Raw genomic sequence first — 17,493 nt, 5'->3', positions numbered from 1 at the left:
CAATTTGTAAATGCAGCAAAAACACGAACCATAGTTATGCATATTATGAAATTTATTAATTTAGTCTATGAGCCTCTCGTATATCGAATAGTCTCTGGTCCTGTCAGATGTCAGATAAGTGTCATATGTAAAGTTTTATTACAAATTTGTTTTTATTTTAATTAAAATTTATTTATCAATTTTTTATATAAAAAAAACATTAAAGTATGGACCCTGTTACTGAAATTCGTAAAGTGGATATTGGACATATTTATGGTCTAATTCAAATTTTAGAGGGTGCCGATTCCTGGAAAAAACTTATGTCTTGTATTCCTAAAGAACTCGAGAGTAAAAATTTTAAACCAAAGTATACTAACGAAGATATGAAGTAATTCCTTTTTATTTCATTCTTAGAATTTATTTTTTGTTTTTCTTACTTTTAATTCTGTGTTAACTTACAGACTAATAGAATCGGAAAGTATCAAACAAAAACGTCCCTGTACAGCGATCCTATTTGATGAATGGGGCACATCAGGAAGAACACGCCCTACACTTACAACCTTACGAAATATTCTGGTACAAGCAGAACTATTTAGAGCAGCCGATTATGTCTCGGATAAATTATTAAAAAGTATCAATATTTTCTTCATTACTAACTCTGCATTCTAACCTTTTATATTGAATGTTCACCATTTTTTTTAAACTTTTTAGTTTCTCTGCCTAAAAGACCAGATACTGGACCAGCTGCCAGAGTGGAAGTATCATTACCACATATTCTAGCGAAAAAGGAACTAGATAAAATCAATGTTGAAAGTGTTCTGGAAAACATCTCTTATCCTAATTTGACTACTGACATTCCCCAAACATATAACAAAAATCTCGACCATAAACTTTCACCTGACAAAAATTCCGATCACCGCAATAACTTTCTCACATTAGCAAGCGCAAGTTCTAATAACAGTGCAAATTCAGTTACTCTTTCCTCTGTTTCAACAAAATCAACAAATGTCTCTTCAGATGCAAATAATGACACCAATATGACAGGAGACAGTGATTCCAATAATGTTACAGATAGTTTTAAGGAAAGTATTGATATTCCTGCCATTAGTATGTTACTTAAAAGTGGTGCTATAAATTCTGAAGAACCAAGTGAGATTCACTCTCAAAATGGCAATAGTGAAATTATTTTTAATTCTGTTGACAATGGCCATACCAGCAATTCCAGCAACACTAACCTAGAAGCTGTGAACATGAATATTTCTAATGCATCACTATCTAGTTCTGAACTAAACATACCAGACTTTAATATGTTACAAAGTATCAAGCAAAACATCCCAAACATTAGTTTTTTACAAGATGCCTCAAAGCCTGAAACTTATCTTAGTTCAGGTTCGTACATTCCAGAACTGAGCGCATTACTAAATGATAATTCAAAAAACACTAATAATGATAGTTTGCCTATTACAAGTAGTTCGCTAAACACAATCCTTCCGCACTTCTCTTACGACGAATTACAAAAAGCGACAAATAACTTCGTTGAGTCATTTGAAGAAAACCAATCATCAGCGAAGAAAATTGGGGATGGTGGTTTTGGAACAGTATATTTAACTTCGGGGTTACTAAATCACCCTGTCGCTGTAAAAAAATTAAAACTTTTTGGACCCGCTGGACATAACCGAGAACCGATCATATCTAAACAATTCAAAACCGAAGTTGAAATTCTTTCTAAATACAGTCATAGTAATATCCTCACTTTATTAGGGTATTCATGCGATGGACCAAGTTATTGTATGGTTTATGAGTATATAGATGGAGGTTCTTTACGAGAGAATATTTCTAGAAATTCAAATCTACCTTCGCTAGTCAGACATAACATAGCACTAGAAACTGCACTTGCGATAGAATTCTTGCATTATGGTTTCTCTACTCCCCTTATACACAGAGATATCAAATCAGCAAATATTCTTCTTACCAAATCAAACATTCCAAAGGTCAGATTTGTTTTTTATTTCTAATTTAATTCGATAATATTGAAAATTATTCTCAGCTATAAAAATATCTTATTTTAACATGGAATTCACTTAGTGAATTTACCAAATAGGCTTTCCACTTTTTAAAATAATTTTATCACTTGTTAAAATCAAGTTCGACTGCTTCTTTCGGTGTTTAAATACATATTAGACATATTTAAATTTATTTCAACAGAGAGGGAAAATATTTTTGAGAAGGGAATATGGAAGTCTGGGTCTGCAAGCATTTGGACATACTCAAACATTGTTGATATAATAGTCATGTCAATACAACAAACATTTTAATGGTTTTGATAAAATTATAAATAAAGTTATCAATAAAACTTCTTGGTTTAGTTTTACTTTTTTATTAATTTGACCAACAAGCGCTTTCGCCTAAGTAGGCATCTTCAAGACTGGTAAATTGTTTACAACGTTTACAGCATTTATACTATTTCTAACATATTTTGGAGATAAGAAGATCAAATAAGTATTTTAATCGTTCTTTTCCAACCTTTTAAATAATAAATGCTTAATCCCAATTCGGTCCAATAACTCCCAAAAATTAACTGTTTAGCAAACTAGTTGTAAATATTTATGTTTTCTGTCCCCTGTTAAAATATTTATTTGATCTTCTTATTTCCAAAATATGTTAGAAATAATATAAATGCTTTAAATGTTGTAAACAATTTATCAGTCTTGAAGATGCTTACTTAGGCAAAAGCTCTCGTCGGTCAAATGAATAAAAAAGTAAAACTAAACTAAGAAGTTTTATTGATTACTTTATTTATAATTTTATCAAAATCATTAACTATGGAATTTTATCAAGAAATATCAACAAAAAACATCAATATTATTAACAAACATTTTATCTTTACATTGTCGTTTTTTATATTCATTGAATAATAGTATCATAATTCTTCAAATTACATTATTATTTTTGCAGCTCTGTGATTTTGGACTTGTAAAGTTGTTACCCAACCAGACTGTAACGTCAAATGTAATGGGTACCACAGCGTACATGGCTCCTGAAGCATTTAGAGGCGATGTTTCTGTTAAAATGGATGTCTTTAGTTTTGGTGTAGTTCTTTTGGAGCTTCTCACTGGCCTGCCACCAATGGATGATACAAGACCTGGTACTGACATTGTCACGCATGTGGATGACATGTGTTCTGATGGATTCATTCAGCCTTTGTTAGACAAAAATGCTGGAATATGGGAATCTGCTGAAAATTTGTTTTCCCTTGCACGACACTGTTTCGAAGATAAAAGAAAGAGACCACTTATTACAGATGTTGTTAAAAGATTGAAAGAATTTATTTAATCGTAATTGTAATATATTAGTCTAGTTTTGATGTTAATTTTTATTTTTATGTAACTTTATTCATTATGCTGTTATATTTTGTATTGTAAAAGGCACTTGTGCCGTTTAGTAAATAAATTTTATTGTGATACATAAAATGTAAAAATGGCTGTCAGAATAAAGATGGAGAGTATATATTATTGTGTTCTAAAACACAATCATCAAATTTTATAAAAAGCATTTGTAAAAATTAATCTTTGTTATTTTATACTGTAACAATAATGAATATTTTAAATATTTAATTTTTGATTATTGTACCTAGTATGCATTTTTTAAGTTGTTACTTTTTTTAGACGACTTCCAAATTCCTTGAATTTCTTAGTGATAGTTTATGGCAAATAATAATTTTATTGCTTGCAACGGAGAGGGAAAACATTTTTGAAAAAAGTATATGAAAGTCTAGGCATTTACAGGGCTTATGACCTGTCATTGGCTGGTTTAAGTGGCCACTTTACAAACTGTGTAACATTCACCATTCTGCCCATATTTGAACATCTATATTCCTTAAATTCTTTCATCTGTTGATCTTTGCGAAGTTAAAGTTCACAAAGATTGGATTTTTTAAAACCATGTGTGTTCATTTTTCAATATTGTCAGTGAAATATCCAATTAGGCACCTAGACACTTACATAGCTATCATAAACATAATCCGATCCCAACGCCCGGCGGTATTTATATTTAACGTTAGCCGACCGTTCGGATTTTATTATTTAGGTTCTTATTTCGAGAATGATGTTTTTAACAATTGAAGTTTTTTTGTGTAATTTTTGACAATATTTTTGTTCAGTATGTCCGAGATGTAGCTCGTTATAACAGTGAATAATTGTACGGAGAAAACCATGAACTAAAATGTCAACTAACGTTTCCTCGTTACATCTGAGATCTAGCTATTTCCGTGATCGTTATAACCGAGTTCGACTGTTTATATATAAAAATATTTTAAAACTCAGAAAAATGAGAAATAAAAACAGAATACATAGCAAGAAACATAAACCATAACTTATTTTTAAATTTTAGTTACCAATAAAAAATCTACGAAATGAAAAGCTTTTTCATAGATCTTATCGCGACAAAAACAGTGTTGGATGAAGTTGGATTGCCATGGTTTAGCTCGAAGTCTTATGTCTTTCGTTTTTATGAATATATTGTCTACCATTATTGTATTGCCCTTGTTTGTCTTTGCTACATAGTTTTATGTTCTTTTAGTTCAGTTTCTTATATTTATGTTTTTTTCATGTAACTGTTGTAATTGGCTTAGGCCGAATATATTGCTGTCCCAGTTCCACACGGAAACAAGTCCGAAATTGTTATAGGAATAGAGGAGCATGTATAAGGAACAGCATGAATGTGAGGGAACCCAGGCCCAGGGAAAGGGTGAATATCAGGATAGAAGTGAGTGGCGCTCACTCCTCTCTACCTACCCCGCAAGGGAGTCATGGGGCGTGATGGTATAGATAGATATTTTAATTAAAACATTGTGACGTTATCACATAACTATTATAAGGTAATCACGGTTGGTATTATTATTCTGGTAAGAAGCCCTGTAAATGCCTAGATAACCCATATTTGTTTTCAGAGCTTCTCTGTTGAGATTTCAATAATGTTTTTATTAGACCAGCTGGGTATAATCCAGTAATTAATTTGTCTCCAAGTATTAATTTGTACACATTCAAATAATAGCTTGCCCACCACATACCGCACACCGCATCTGAGGACATAAGTCTCCTTGGCGATGCTCACATACACGGAAAATTTTCTCGTTGTCAAACGAGAAAAGCTGCCCGAAGGAGCTCTCTGAAATCTGGTAGCCTTAGCATCTTTGTGCTGAAAGAAAGTAATCCAGAAGTACATAATATGTACTTCATTGGATTGAGAAGAAAGGGAATTGAATTCTTCACTGACTGGGATTAAATTGATTGGACATGATCAATTCGCCTAAATGATTAGAAAACTTTTTAAAAGCCTTAAAATTCTTTTTAGAATCCACCAGATCTGCATATCCGACAGGACCTATAACAGGGCTACGGATAGTAGCGAGAAGCTCCATTCGGTTATCATAGAGAAGGGGAAAGGGACAAGACCACAGGATGTGTTCAGAAGATTGGTTAGGATATCCGCAGCAGCACGAAGGGGAGTCAACAATATTAAAAACAAATCATTTTTGATTAAATTTACCATGACCTGATAAAAACTGCGTAGTCCAGTGATCGGGGATAACCCAAGAAGATTCTAAGCACTGATGGATTGAAGGAAAAAAATGAAAGGTAACCCTCCCTGAAGAGGAAGATTCCCATTGCGATTGCCAAGCATTGAGAAGAGCATTTAAAGTCTTTTTTTAAATATTTGATTGAGGCATTCCTTCAGTTGGGAGTAGACGGACGCCACCAATAACAGGGGAACTTCTTTTTAGGTGGAAATTAGCAGATCGTCGCTGAACCTCCAGATCTAAAGGAAACAAGCCCGTTAGAACCGGGAGTGCATCCGTTGAGCATGTCCTTTATGCTCTAGAAAGAGCCAGAAGAGGTTGCCTTTGTCCGCTTAAAATAATTCACCTGAAATATTGCAACTCACATTGGTGTGCCCAACAGCCAGCTGCATAGCATACGATGCCTAGGAAAATGGATTTATAATAGACCAATGAAGTTTCAAAAGACAATCCCCAGCCTGGCCAAGTGTGCAACGTCTTTCTTTTCTTTCCCAAATTCACGGCTTTCCTAGCATGGGAAGTGTAAGACAAATTTCTTTCAAGGATTACACCAAGGTTTGAAACCGAATTTGACGCTTGAATAGAAGTGCCCAGAAATTTGATTGAAACTTAATTCAAATAATAATTCAAATAATAAGAGATCACCTCCCATTGTAAATTTTTTTTTTTATTCAGATAATTAATGTCAAATTGTTCATTAAATGTACTTGTAACAAATACCATTCAAAATAATGATCAAATTCATTAAAAACATTTATATAAAATAAGTGAATATTATTATTTCAGACTTGTTGCTCTATGGAATAGAACAAAGATACATTTATCACTCACCATTCTGATTTCCACACAGAAACATGTCAAAAAAAGCCCAAACAAAACCAAGTAATGTTTTTTTATTAAATAAATTTGAGTAAATACAATTCTAGGACAAATTTTAAAGGTATTGAAATGAAAAAAATATACAAAATCGATTTTTTATACATTAATATTGGAATGACAAAATAGGCCAAAACTTTGATTGGCTTTATCTCTGTTGCACCGATTTCTAGTTGTTTCCCTGTGGAACTAGGGCAGGGATATAATAAATAAATAAATAAATTCCACTAACAAAAATGTTTTCCCTCTCTGTTGCAACAAATTTAGATCTAAATAACTCCGTAGGGAGGAAATCAAGCCAGTCTGCAAACATTTGGACATGTACAAAACATTGGTCGAGTAATAATTTTATTTAAAGAACTACATTAGTGAAATTTTAATAAATGTTAATCTTATTTATTATAGAAATTAGAAATAAAAGATGAGCGATACTTCAATCCACAAATTTGGAATATCCAGTGACCGGTTTCAACGCTTTCGCGACATCTTCGAGACTTGTTGCGAAGCGATGAAACCGGTCACCGGATATTCCAAATATGTGGATAAAAGTATTACTCGTCTTTTATTTCTATAATAAATTACAATGAACTTCCATCCAGGATTTTCACTTGCTCACTTAAATGTTTTAATGTTTGTAACGTACGCGTTACCACGATTAATTCGCCGGTTCGTCACCCGCGTCTGCCGCAGTCAAGCTTCCCGGCGTAAGTGGGAAGCCGCCCTCCCAGACAGAGTCAAAGACAAAGTCGGAAGGTAGGAGCACAGCTGCGCCGACCGCAAGTCAACCTCAATAGCCCTGAAAAGGACTTTCCACCCGGTCCAAGTGGTGCAGAGAGGCGAAGGCAGTCAGCAGGCAGAGCGGAGCGAAGAGCGAAGTGCAGGAGGGCGAACAGGGCGGAGAACGGAATAAAACACGTGTTCAAGGTTCAGAGTTAGGAACTCAACTAATTTATTCCTACAAAATAATCGCCTTATAAAGCGGTGCGCGTCGGGCTCCGTGAGTCAGCCATCCCACCCGCGCCGGCTGCCTTGGAGTGGTAGGGGTAGTTCTCCCCCGCCACTCGCTACATGCCGCCAGCCGCAGGTGGCGTAAATACGGGCGCTCAATGCCCGTACGGGCCATTTCGTCGGTAGCCGCGACGCGCGCAACATGACAATACAATACACAATATAGGCAATACAATATAGGCCCTTTTCAGGGCCTTACAAACATGAAATACATAAATACATACATAAAGATTAATCCCTGGCTATATTCCCCCGGTATTACTGAGGCCAGGCTCGAAAGCGAATCATTTATCTTTATTGGGAGCCTAGCGCTCAGTCACACAAATACCGGGTTCCTAGCTTCGTTTATTAATTCACACATTTACATATATCATTTACATCACTTTCATTTGCCCATTCTAACGTTCTTTGCGTGTCCGGAACAATGTTAATATGTCAATGTTACTACCATATTAATAGGTCAATGCATACTATCTACATAATATTCAGATGAATATCTACAAATAAATGTTTTTTAAGTATGTATCTTGAAAAGTGTTGGAAGGCCACAGAAAAGATGGGTCGACGACATTGCCTCTATTGCCGGTAAAACGTGAATGATGAAAGCGGGCTATAGGAAGGAATGGAGACGTTTGGAAGAGGCTTTTATCCAGCAGTGGAGAGTATAAGGCTGCAGAAGAAGATGTATCTTATTTAAATTTCCTTTTAAAATAAATATATTATTAGAGACAAAAGTAGAATGGTTTAAAGTTTATATTTGAAGTACTAGCATTGTTAATATTTTTCTACTTATTTTGTTTATGTAATAGCTGTAAAAATCCCAAATAAAATAAAACAGGGTTGCCGGTTACCACACTTAGTTGTAAGTGCTAGATCAGTGATGGCGAACCTATAACCCGTGGGTCAGACATTGACCCACACAGGCTTTTGAAATGACCCACGCGTTGATTTTTGTAAAGTTTTTATTTTTATTTTCAAGTGACGTCACTGACTTAGCGGAGCCAGTACCTACTAAAAAAATAATGAACGAAACTTAACCCACTTCTCAAAAAGGTTCGCCGTCATCCTTGATCTGTTAGTGACAGTGACGAGATAGTATATTTTTTATAGAGAGAATAGAAGAACGAAGCACACAAATGTATCGTTGTCGGTGATCAATTTCAAAACGTTTATTCACTGGCAATAATATTCAGCCCGCTATTCAGGAACAGGAGTTGTGGCAATACTTATTTGACATATACGTTAGTTTGACTTTGACATTCGGTGTCATTTATTTGAATTTGTATCGCGAGGGTGGTAAACGCTATGGCCAGTTCTGTTAAATGTAAAATAGGACCTTCAATCCTAAACGCTGACTTAGCACAGCTTTATGAAGAGTCTCAGAGGTTGATGAACAGCGGAGCTGATTATTTACATTTGGATGTTATGGATGGACACTTTGTTCCTAACCTAACATTTGGTCACCCTGTTGTCAAGTGCTTGCGGTCAAAAATTAAAAATGCGTTTTTTGAAACCCATATGATGGTTTCTGATCCCTTAAAGGTATATTTTAGTTTAAACACATTTTATTTTCTATATCTCAATTGTATTGACAATTAAAATTGTTTTGATTTTTACTAATATCTTTAATTTGATATGTAAGTACAATGCTATAAAGCCGAAATTGTCTTAAAACATTGGTTGGAAAAGAATGGTTCATAATGCGTATACCATTAACCACATTTATATTTGATTGATTCAATAATATGATTGTGAGTACGGGACAGGGTTATATTATACAACACAACTTTTGTTTTGTTTTAGTGGATTGAACCAATGGCTGATGCTGGAGTGGATCAGTACACATTTCATATTGAACCAGTTGAAGATGTTGCCATAGTCTGCAGAAAAGTAAACGAAGCTGGAATGAAGGTATTTACTTATGTTTCCTTTAATGGGATAATTACTGTGAAACAATGGCGAGCAGTGTTTTTTTTACAGTTAATCTTCAAAAAATGTTCATCAATTTGTATATACAGGTAATATAATTATAAATGGCTATTTTTTTCTGTGGTTCTGTGAAAATCAACTCAAACATCAATTATTATTAACTTCAGGATGCACGTAGCTTAATTCTACACTATTTTAACACTAAATTTGTACAAAAGTTTATTAAGAAATACCATAATGACATTCAGCAGATATTTACATTAAAATGAAATGTTAACCCCAAGCACTGGCCTTTTAAAATGAATAATGACAAAAATGGCCACTTGGAACGCCACATGTCCTATGTGATACGTAATATGTCAACGGTATCCCATCTAAGAAAAATTGTCCTTCGGAAATAATGTTCGAAATACTAGTTTCCAAATAGATAATCTTCAAATAATATTTGTAGATTGCAAACTTGCTTTAATACTAAAATACCGCGACTAGGTAAAAGATGTAAAATATAGTGTACTTTTTTGTATGGAGGAATATGCTGAGGTCATCGGCTAGTTTCATCGTTCACTGAGAACAGGCTGGGCGCCGGGCGCACTTAATTTTTGTGTTCTCACTGGGAATCGAACCCGAAACCTTCCGTGCGTGAGTCATGCATTTTAACCACTACACCACGGGGATATTTAGTATATTATGTATCTATAAATTTTATTTGGTTTTGGTAGCTTTATTCCGAGTGATTTATTACTCTTTTTGTTATTTTTTTAAAAAGAAAAATTTATGTTCTTATGATTTACGTAACTATTTCAATTTTGGGGGCCATAAATAACTCATTATTATTAATGGGAACCAAGTTGTGGTAGAACGGGGTGCGAAACTCAGACCTCCGATTTGTGAGTCCGCAACACTAGCCACGGGACCACAACTCGGTTCATTATTACATTTAGAAAGAAGTGAAATTTCATAGTGCCCGAGATCTTAATTAATCAACTAAGGGCCGATCAATTGAGGCCTGCAGGCCGATAAAGCGAGGCTAGAAGGGCCGAACCGGCGATATCCGACTGTTGTCTGTGCTAGTTACTTCTTTAATTAATAAGTATAAAAAAAATATTAAAAAAAAAAAAAAAAGTAAATAAAATAAAATGGAAAACGCTTTTCCTGGGTTGTATAAATTTTACAATTATCATGCCAGTAAGAAAGTAAACAACTCTTTAAATCAGTCAGTTTAAATGCCTATTATCAATGTTGTAATTAATATTTACCACGGTTCTAGTATATATATTTTTTTTAATCGAATGTGTGGTACGTTTTTTATACCACTGTGAACACTTCAAAGAGTTAAGCAAGAGCATGTCTATATTATAGTTTATCCTTTTTTACAGTAAATTATGATGATCAGTCAGGAAACCGTGGAAAGTATTACATAAATAACTCACTTTTTAAATATATATATAATTAAAACCCTAATTTAATCAAACTGAGACCTTACTGATTAAGCATATGCACCAACCACTACACCACGAATCGGGTATAAATGAAGCAACAATCTTGTTAGAATTTTATGACCCGGATTTAGAACGATATATCTTTGTTTAGCAGTCTATGGGTTACATAATTTTACGCTTCGAATGGCATATTTAACTAAAAATTGTCATTTTTAGGGTTAGTGATTTTTGCCTGAACGGCAACAATATATATACCCTTGTAAATTTCAAATAAGAAATAGTATTGTATTTACATATCATTACTCACCTAGACGATAATGCCTGACTTGTACTTTATACTATGCATATTTATCTGTAGGTCGGCCTTGCATTAAAGCCTGGCACTCCAGTGACTTCGGTAGCAGAATACATTCCCCTGGCTGACATGGTGCTAATAATGACCGTGGAGCCAGGATTCGGAGGGCAGAAGTTTATGTTTGATCAAATGGAGAAAGTTCGATGGCTCAGGAAAGAGTATCCTCTTCTAGATATTGAAGTTGACGGGGGAGTAGGATTATCAACAATTAGTGCTTGTGCTGAAGTAAGAATATCTCTTTTTTATCTTATATTCCTATAATTTTATTATCACAACGCATGGCAAATTTATTTTTAATCTTTATTAATTTAAAGGTGGCCTTACATAGTAAACATGTATTATTATCTATTTAATTAAAAAAATGTTGGGTTTTTATTTTGCTTTCTATTTTCTTTCACTGCATTAAATACAAAACAGGAAATAATTCATATTCTTGTTTATTTATTTCAGGCTGGTGCTAATATGATTGTGTCTGGTACTGCAATAACAGGATCTCCAGATCCAAGATCTGTAATTGCCAATCTCAAAAATACAGTAGAAAGTTCCATCCACAAATGCAATGTTTAAGCCATCCATTTTTTAGTGTTTATTTTTTGTGAGATAACTGGGGTACATAACTTTCAATGCTATTACATTCCAATGTGCCAAACAGAGTGTTTTAATGCATTTTCCCTCTGCATAATGAAATTAAGGAGAATTTAATGGGCCTAGCTCAAAATATTCCAGTTTGATCATACTTTACAAAATAATTTTTAAGTACGATTTGGCAATATTTGGCAATAATGCTAAGGTGATATTTTAATAAGGATGTTTGTTTTTATACAATGCTATGTTAACTTTTCCTTTGTAATATAAATAAAAAGAAACATTAAAATGTATGTTTACATAAAATTGTATTTTTTAAAAAATAATACAGGTTTATTGAATAAGTATTATAGCAAAATACATAAAATATTTTTCATATACCTAAAGGAATTATGTAACTTAATCAAATCTACTCAAATCATCTTGTTCTACAGTTAGTTTTCTCCCTTCTGAATCCTTAATTATTTCAGATTTACTCATTTTCGCTAAGTCACAACTCTGCGCAATTTTATCACTAAAAGTAAACTCTTTAACTTTGTTTTTCTGATCAATCTTGTTTCTAAGTGCGGACATTGTTACTAAGATTGCTTCTTCCGTTCTGATAGTTCTAGACCCCTGTGTTGGAACAGAATTGATATAATGGTCAAATAGAAGACTTGGATCATCAACGGCTAACTGTTCATCACTTTCCAGTGCAGCCTCAATACCTTGGAGGCCACCAAACAATATTAAGGCATGGTCGTATTTAATTTGTTTTTCTGATATACTGTCCAAGCTCACACCTTTATCAGAGGTGCCAATGGTAACATCATATCTGTAAAAAAAAATGCGTTTTGATTATATGATGTGTGTGATTAACATTATACCAGTGGAGGTAAGAAGTACCGAATTGTGATTAATGAATCCAACAAATGACTCACCCATTCTTATACGGAGATTTAGAAAAAACTTCACTCAAAGTGTTTGCGATTCTCACAACATAGCCCCAGTATACGCCGGTTTCAGCTCGCGGAGTTGCCAAGCTTTCCACTTTACCGCGCAGCTTCTTACTTCCAGGAGGAGTAGGAAGCATTCGAACAGTCACACGAATACTCGGTGTAATCAGTTTGTCAACGGATACATCTTGTAATAGGCCAACATTCACCTGTGATCCCCTGCCAGGCTTTACATTTTTATTCATCGTTACTCCCTCCCTAGAAAACAAATCCAAACATTGATTGCATAATATATAATATCTTTAAGACACGAAGAACGAGAGAGCAAGTAATTGGAATGGCTAGTGTAAAAGCAAACAGAATTCAAAAATATATTGTTTGAAAGTAAAAAATAATTTAAATAAGTCTATTTTTATCTTGAATCTGTGTAGGTTCCTACTTAATAGGTGATTTCATAGGTGATTAATAACAGCTAATGGTTATAAATGACATTGATCATTTTAAACTTACTATTATTATTATGGATAACTTATAAAGCGCCATTTTCGTAATATAATACCTCAAGGGCGCAATTATATACTATATATTGTCTTGATCGTAGAACGACTGATGTGTGAAAAATGCAACATTGACTTTATTTTATATTAGATCTTGAAAAGGTTTTATAAAGGCTTTATACTCCAGGTTTAAAAAAAAATATAAGTAACTAACCCATGTTTCAAAGGATATACTTTTGTACTTATTGAGTTGTTATGTGTCAAAAAAAAATTAACCGCTCTTGTGCAAAGTTAATGAAAATCACATGCGTTGTTGTTCTACGATCATGACGATATATTATTATTGTGCACACAGTCATTAATCAATAAGGTGATGGGAAGAAATTTTGATGATTTTGGACTCATTATTAATGCAAAAAAAACTAAATGTTTGCATATTAAATCATTTCACATTAAAAAATATACACTGCAAAATTTCACTGCCCATAATGTTAACCGTCTACATAATAAAATTCCATTTCCCCGTAACTGCAATATTATTCAATTTGAAAGTGAATTGAAATATTTAGGAATATACATTTCAAGTGGGATTGTAAAATATCTAACCTTTGTGATAGATTACAGACTCTAGTTAGTGCTTTTTGTTATCTTTTATTCTGCCTAAAAGTACATTGAGAATTATTTATTTTTTCTTTGTGGAGGCTATATAGTGTCACTCAACTATTAGGAACATAAAAATGATACAGAGTTTACAGTATTCCATCGCTAAAAAATAGTCTCCTATGATATCTACAAAATGAGGAATAATAAGAGTACTACGTAGAACTATTACGGCGCTTTTGTGGTTCTGCATCATTTCAGAACAAAAAAAGCAATGAATTCAAAAATATATTAGAACATTGTTATAATACGAGATTCGCACATAATGACGGTTTAGTGATTCCAAAGATATGTAATAAATATGGGAACACTAAAATATGTGGTTCCAGTTGTGTTCAATTTGTTGCCAAACGATCTTCGAAATGACACTACCAAAAGAGACCAGGGCAAAATAAGAGAATGGCTATTCGATCAGGAGTTTATATATGAATAAAATGTATATAAATATTAAGAATGTTTCAAAGGGGCTTTATGCTTATTATGTACATATTTCTATTTTAAATTTTGGTATTCCTGTTTTGTATTTCTATTTTATTTTATCTTATTATTGAGATATCATGAATTTATTTTTCGTTTCTTTCATTTTTTAAATATTCTTTAAAAAAAATTTTTCACTGCTTACAGTTAAGTTTATTTATTTATTAATATACACGGCACAGAGTGCTTTTTACCTTACAAAGATACATATTTAAAATAATATGAACACTTCAATATAATGTGAAAAACATAAAAATCAAACTGAAAAGTATTAACAGACAGGGATGGAGAATACCTTAAATAAGGGAATATGGAAGTTTAGGCATTTACAGAGCTTATGACCTGTCATTGGCTGCGAACATTTGGACAAACTCAAATATTGTAATGAAAAGTATTAAGTTACATAAATACAATAACACAGCAGTTTTGTATAAATAACATATTTCATACGGTTCGGATCTCGGGATGCAAACAGTACGAACATCGAACAGCTCTCTAATTCTTATGCGGTGCGAAATTTAAACAACAAAATGAATTATTTTTAAGCGTTTGGTCCAGATTTGGCAATTTTGAAATAAAATTAATAGACAAGCCCGGCTTATGGGCTTCTATGGAAATACCGCCACTGAATAGTACCCATACAAAAGTAAACATCGAAAGCAATATAATATAAAAAATGTAAATTACCGTTCACCATCTTTGAAATGATTAAATAGAGTTAACTTATATAAACTATACTTTATGTTAAAAATATCAGCAACGTCGGAATAGTTATTGCCAAGTACATGGAGTCGATTCAGAATAGCATTATATGAGGTATACTGTTCGCAAATTGTTGCAACTAAACGGAGGTACTTGACGAGTCCTTCGTCCAGGTACCTTGAACTTAATGAGTGCTAATAGATTTGGGCAGTTCCATGTACAGTTAACAATCTTAAATAAATTCAGTAAATCTATAATTTTTCTTCTTTCAGTTAGTTTCAACAAGTTCAAAGTTTTTAATAGAAAGTCATAGTTAATAAATTCATATCTGATTCCAAGTTTAAGGTAAACGTATAAAAAATTATTTTGAACTCTTTCACGAGTATATTGGTGAGAACTATAATACGCAGTTCATATAGTTGAGTTGTATTCCAACTGGTTCCTAACCAAACATGCTGTATACATCAATTTCAAAGTAGTGATATTTTTTAAATCTTTTGTCACTCGCAAAATATAGCCTAGCATTTTTAGGGATTTATTGGCTATGCAGTTTATGTGACTGACGAAAGACAACTTTTGATTGAAGATAACGCCTAGATCTTGCACTTCAGAAACAGAAACTAATTTATCGTTTGCGATAAGAATCAAATAAGATTAGAATTATTTGTTCAAAAAAATCACATGATCTGACATTTTTTAATGTTTGGTTGCAGCTTGTTTGTCGAACACCACATAAACAATTTATCAACATTTTTCTGTAGAGTTAAACAATCATTGACAGTGTTTATTACTTTAAAAAAAATTATATATTGTGAGGAAACAACAATACCTCTAGATCATCGAAAATATCTATTACATCATTTACAAAGATAATGAACAGTATTGGAGTTAAGTTAGCAGTAATTATTATACAAATAGTGTTATCCTGTTTTTATGTAAAGGATCTTCTAAATAGTAAATAAAAAAATAAAGGAGATGTTATACTAACAAATAAGGGAGTTTCTTTGTCAAAGTAATGAAGTTCAGCCTTATGGGAAATTGGATACAAAAAATGTATTATTACGCACGGTAAAAAATAGTTTACAGTGAAATTTCTTAAAAATGCATAAAAAAACGATCTACTTGATAAGAATAAGAAATCAAATGAGGAATCAGCACAACTTATCGAGAAGAAGGGGAATAGAAGTTGAGACATCATACGCGGAGTAATTTCCGAAAAACAAAACTTTAAAACATCATAGGGCTGATAATACATAACAATTTAATAATAAAAATAAAAACATTTAAAACATTTTTTTGGCTTAGTTGAATAGTATATTAACAAAAAAAAACACTGAATTCATCAACTCTGCTGGACATGTTTAAGTTTTCAATGTGATTTCAATTCGCTAAATTATTTCGAAAGCAATAAAAATGCAATCTTAGAGTAAATTTTGCATTTTCTTCCAAGACATTGCCGTACTTTAATGGTTAATCCAATTATTCAGATTTCTGGATATTCTGATAACATCTGGCACGCTTGTAAAAATAAGTTATGAAGAGTAGCAATTCTGAAAAGAATACCTGAAATGGAAGTCATTATTAGCTCGTAAATGATGCGGAGCATCTAATGGATTCAATATTCCGGCAAATTTCAAATCTTCATGTATTGGAAAGAAAAACTTTCTCAAATACTGTGGACACTCCAAGTACTGCAATATTCTTGCGAGCTGTACGCAACTTTTCCTGGATATTTTTGTTCCGTCAATATCGTCAATTTTGGATTTTCTTGTATTTATTTTATCTCCAATGTCGTCATAAACAATTATTTCGTCTACACTAAAAATGCAAGCTGCTCTAGCAATTTGTCCCGCCAAATATGACCGTAATTCCGGAGATTGAGCGTTCTCTAAAATAGAACCTGGCACTGCAATGCTGATTGTAGATACATTAGATACCTTCGATTTCTTAGCCTCCTCTTCAATTAAAGCTTCTTCTTTTCTCTTACATTCTTCCGTTTTAGCTATTTTTTTAATAATTTTTTCTTCATTCCACTTTCGCTTAAGGTTTTTTCTGTGTTGCGAATAATCTTTCCACGATTTGAAGCCTTCGGGAATAACTTTAGTGCTATCCATATTTGTGTGATTGTTTATAGAAGACATATACTTAATAAAATTTATAAAAACCAACGTTAAACAATTGAATAGTTCACCATTTATGTTATATTACTAACACTTCAATTAAAAACTGACAAATAAGGCAACCCAGCCACAGTTTGTTTACACGTGCTCGAAACCATGCCATATGGCTTTGTCTATGGAAAAACTGTCAGTTGTCAAAATATTGTTAAAGCCATAGAGTATATATTTTACTGATCATGTAAAAGCGTTACTAGTTTCCCATACATTTTAAACGAAGATAAATTGTGACGTTCTATTATTTTTTAAATTTATTTTAGTAAAATAATTTTAGTATTGGTTGTAGATTTTTTTCT

The 17,493-nt window shown here is 32.9% G+C and overlaps 3 protein-coding genes across 7 annotated transcripts; 2 read left to right on the top strand and 1 right to left on the bottom strand.

Moving 5' to 3' along the window:
• Nucleotides 1-108: 108 nt before the first annotated feature.
• LOC148281734 (interleukin-1 receptor-associated kinase 4-like) lies at nucleotides 109-6,269 on the top strand. Of its 5 annotated transcripts, XM_088226201.1 has the most exons (5): nucleotides 109-367; nucleotides 441-610; nucleotides 691-1,970; nucleotides 2,935-3,124; nucleotides 5,332-6,269. In XM_088226201.1, exons 1-5 carry the CDS (start codon nucleotides 207-209, stop codon nucleotides 5,409-5,411), a joined length of 1,881 nt encoding a protein of 626 aa, XP_088082327.1. In that variant the 5' UTR covers nucleotides 109-206; the 3' UTR covers nucleotides 5,412-6,269. The 5 variants fall into 5 exon arrangements, with proteins under 5 accessions (XP_088082327.1, XP_088082326.1, XP_088082328.1 ...); XM_088226200.1 differs by lacking the exon at nucleotides 5,332-6,269 and having other exon boundaries at nucleotides 2,935-3,542; XM_088226202.1 differs by lacking the exon at nucleotides 5,332-6,269 and having other exon boundaries at nucleotides 228-367; nucleotides 441-555; nucleotides 2,935-3,542.
• A 2,263-nt stretch (nucleotides 6,270-8,532) lies between these two features.
• Nucleotides 8,533-12,055, top strand: Rpe (ribulose-phosphate 3-epimerase). The gene is made up of 4 exons (XM_088226197.1): nucleotides 8,533-8,983; nucleotides 9,245-9,352; nucleotides 11,168-11,389; nucleotides 11,615-12,055. Exons 1-4 carry the CDS (start codon nucleotides 8,747-8,749, stop codon nucleotides 11,729-11,731), a joined length of 684 nt encoding a protein of 227 aa, XP_088082323.1. The 5' UTR covers nucleotides 8,533-8,746; the 3' UTR covers nucleotides 11,732-12,055.
• Nucleotides 12,039-17,317, bottom strand: LOC148281732 (28S rRNA (uridine-N(3))-methyltransferase). The gene is made up of 3 exons (XM_088226196.1): nucleotides 16,584-17,317; nucleotides 12,670-12,942; nucleotides 12,039-12,563 (listed from the first exon to the last, which is right to left on the bottom strand). Exons 1-3 carry the CDS (start codon nucleotides 17,159-17,161, stop codon nucleotides 12,149-12,151), a joined length of 1,266 nt encoding a protein of 421 aa, XP_088082322.1. The 5' UTR covers nucleotides 17,162-17,317; the 3' UTR covers nucleotides 12,039-12,148.
• Between the last annotated feature and the right edge of the window lie 176 nt (nucleotides 17,318-17,493).

Source organism: Micrasema longulum, unplaced genomic scaffold, assembly GCF_059751315.1.
Source record: "Micrasema longulum isolate JH-2025_06_02 unplaced genomic scaffold, ASM5975131v1 h1tg000415l, whole genome shotgun sequence".
NCBI lineage: Eukaryota > Metazoa > Arthropoda > Insecta > Trichoptera > Brachycentridae > Micrasema > Micrasema longulum.
Note: the sequence above shows the minus strand (reverse complement) of the source record. Positions and strands in the feature narration are given on the sequence as shown.

Coding starts and splice junctions, on each gene's coding strand:
- LOC148281732 (XM_088226196.1), bottom strand. CDS start 17,161: ATGTCTTCTATAAACAATCACACAAATATGGATAGCACTAAAGTTATT. Junction 12,943..16,583: donor AATAATGACTTCCATTTCAG/GTATTCTTTTCA, acceptor TTTGTTTTCTAG/GGAGGGAGTAACGATGAATA. Junction 12,564..12,669: donor AAATCTCCGTATAAGAATGG/GTGAGTCATTTG, acceptor TTTTTTTTACAG/ATATGATGTTACCATTGGCA.
- Rpe (XM_088226197.1), top strand. CDS start 8,747: ATGGCCAGTTCTGTTAAATGTAAAATAGGACCTTCAATCCTAAACGCT. Junction 9,353..11,167: donor TAAACGAAGCTGGAATGAAG/GTATTTACTTAT, acceptor ATTTATCTGTAG/GTCGGCCTTGCATTAAAGCC. Junction 11,390..11,614: donor CAATTAGTGCTTGTGCTGAA/GTAAGAATATCT, acceptor TATTTATTTCAG/GCTGGTGCTAATATGATTGT.
- LOC148281734 (XM_088226200.1), top strand. CDS start 207: ATGGACCCTGTTACTGAAATTCGTAAAGTGGATATTGGACATATTTAT. Junction 368..440: donor TATACTAACGAAGATATGAA/GTAATTCCTTTT, acceptor GTTAACTTACAG/ACTAATAGAATCGGAAAGTA. Junction 1,971..2,934: donor CCAAATCAAACATTCCAAAG/GTCAGATTTGTT, acceptor TTATTTTTGCAG/CTCTGTGATTTTGGACTTGT.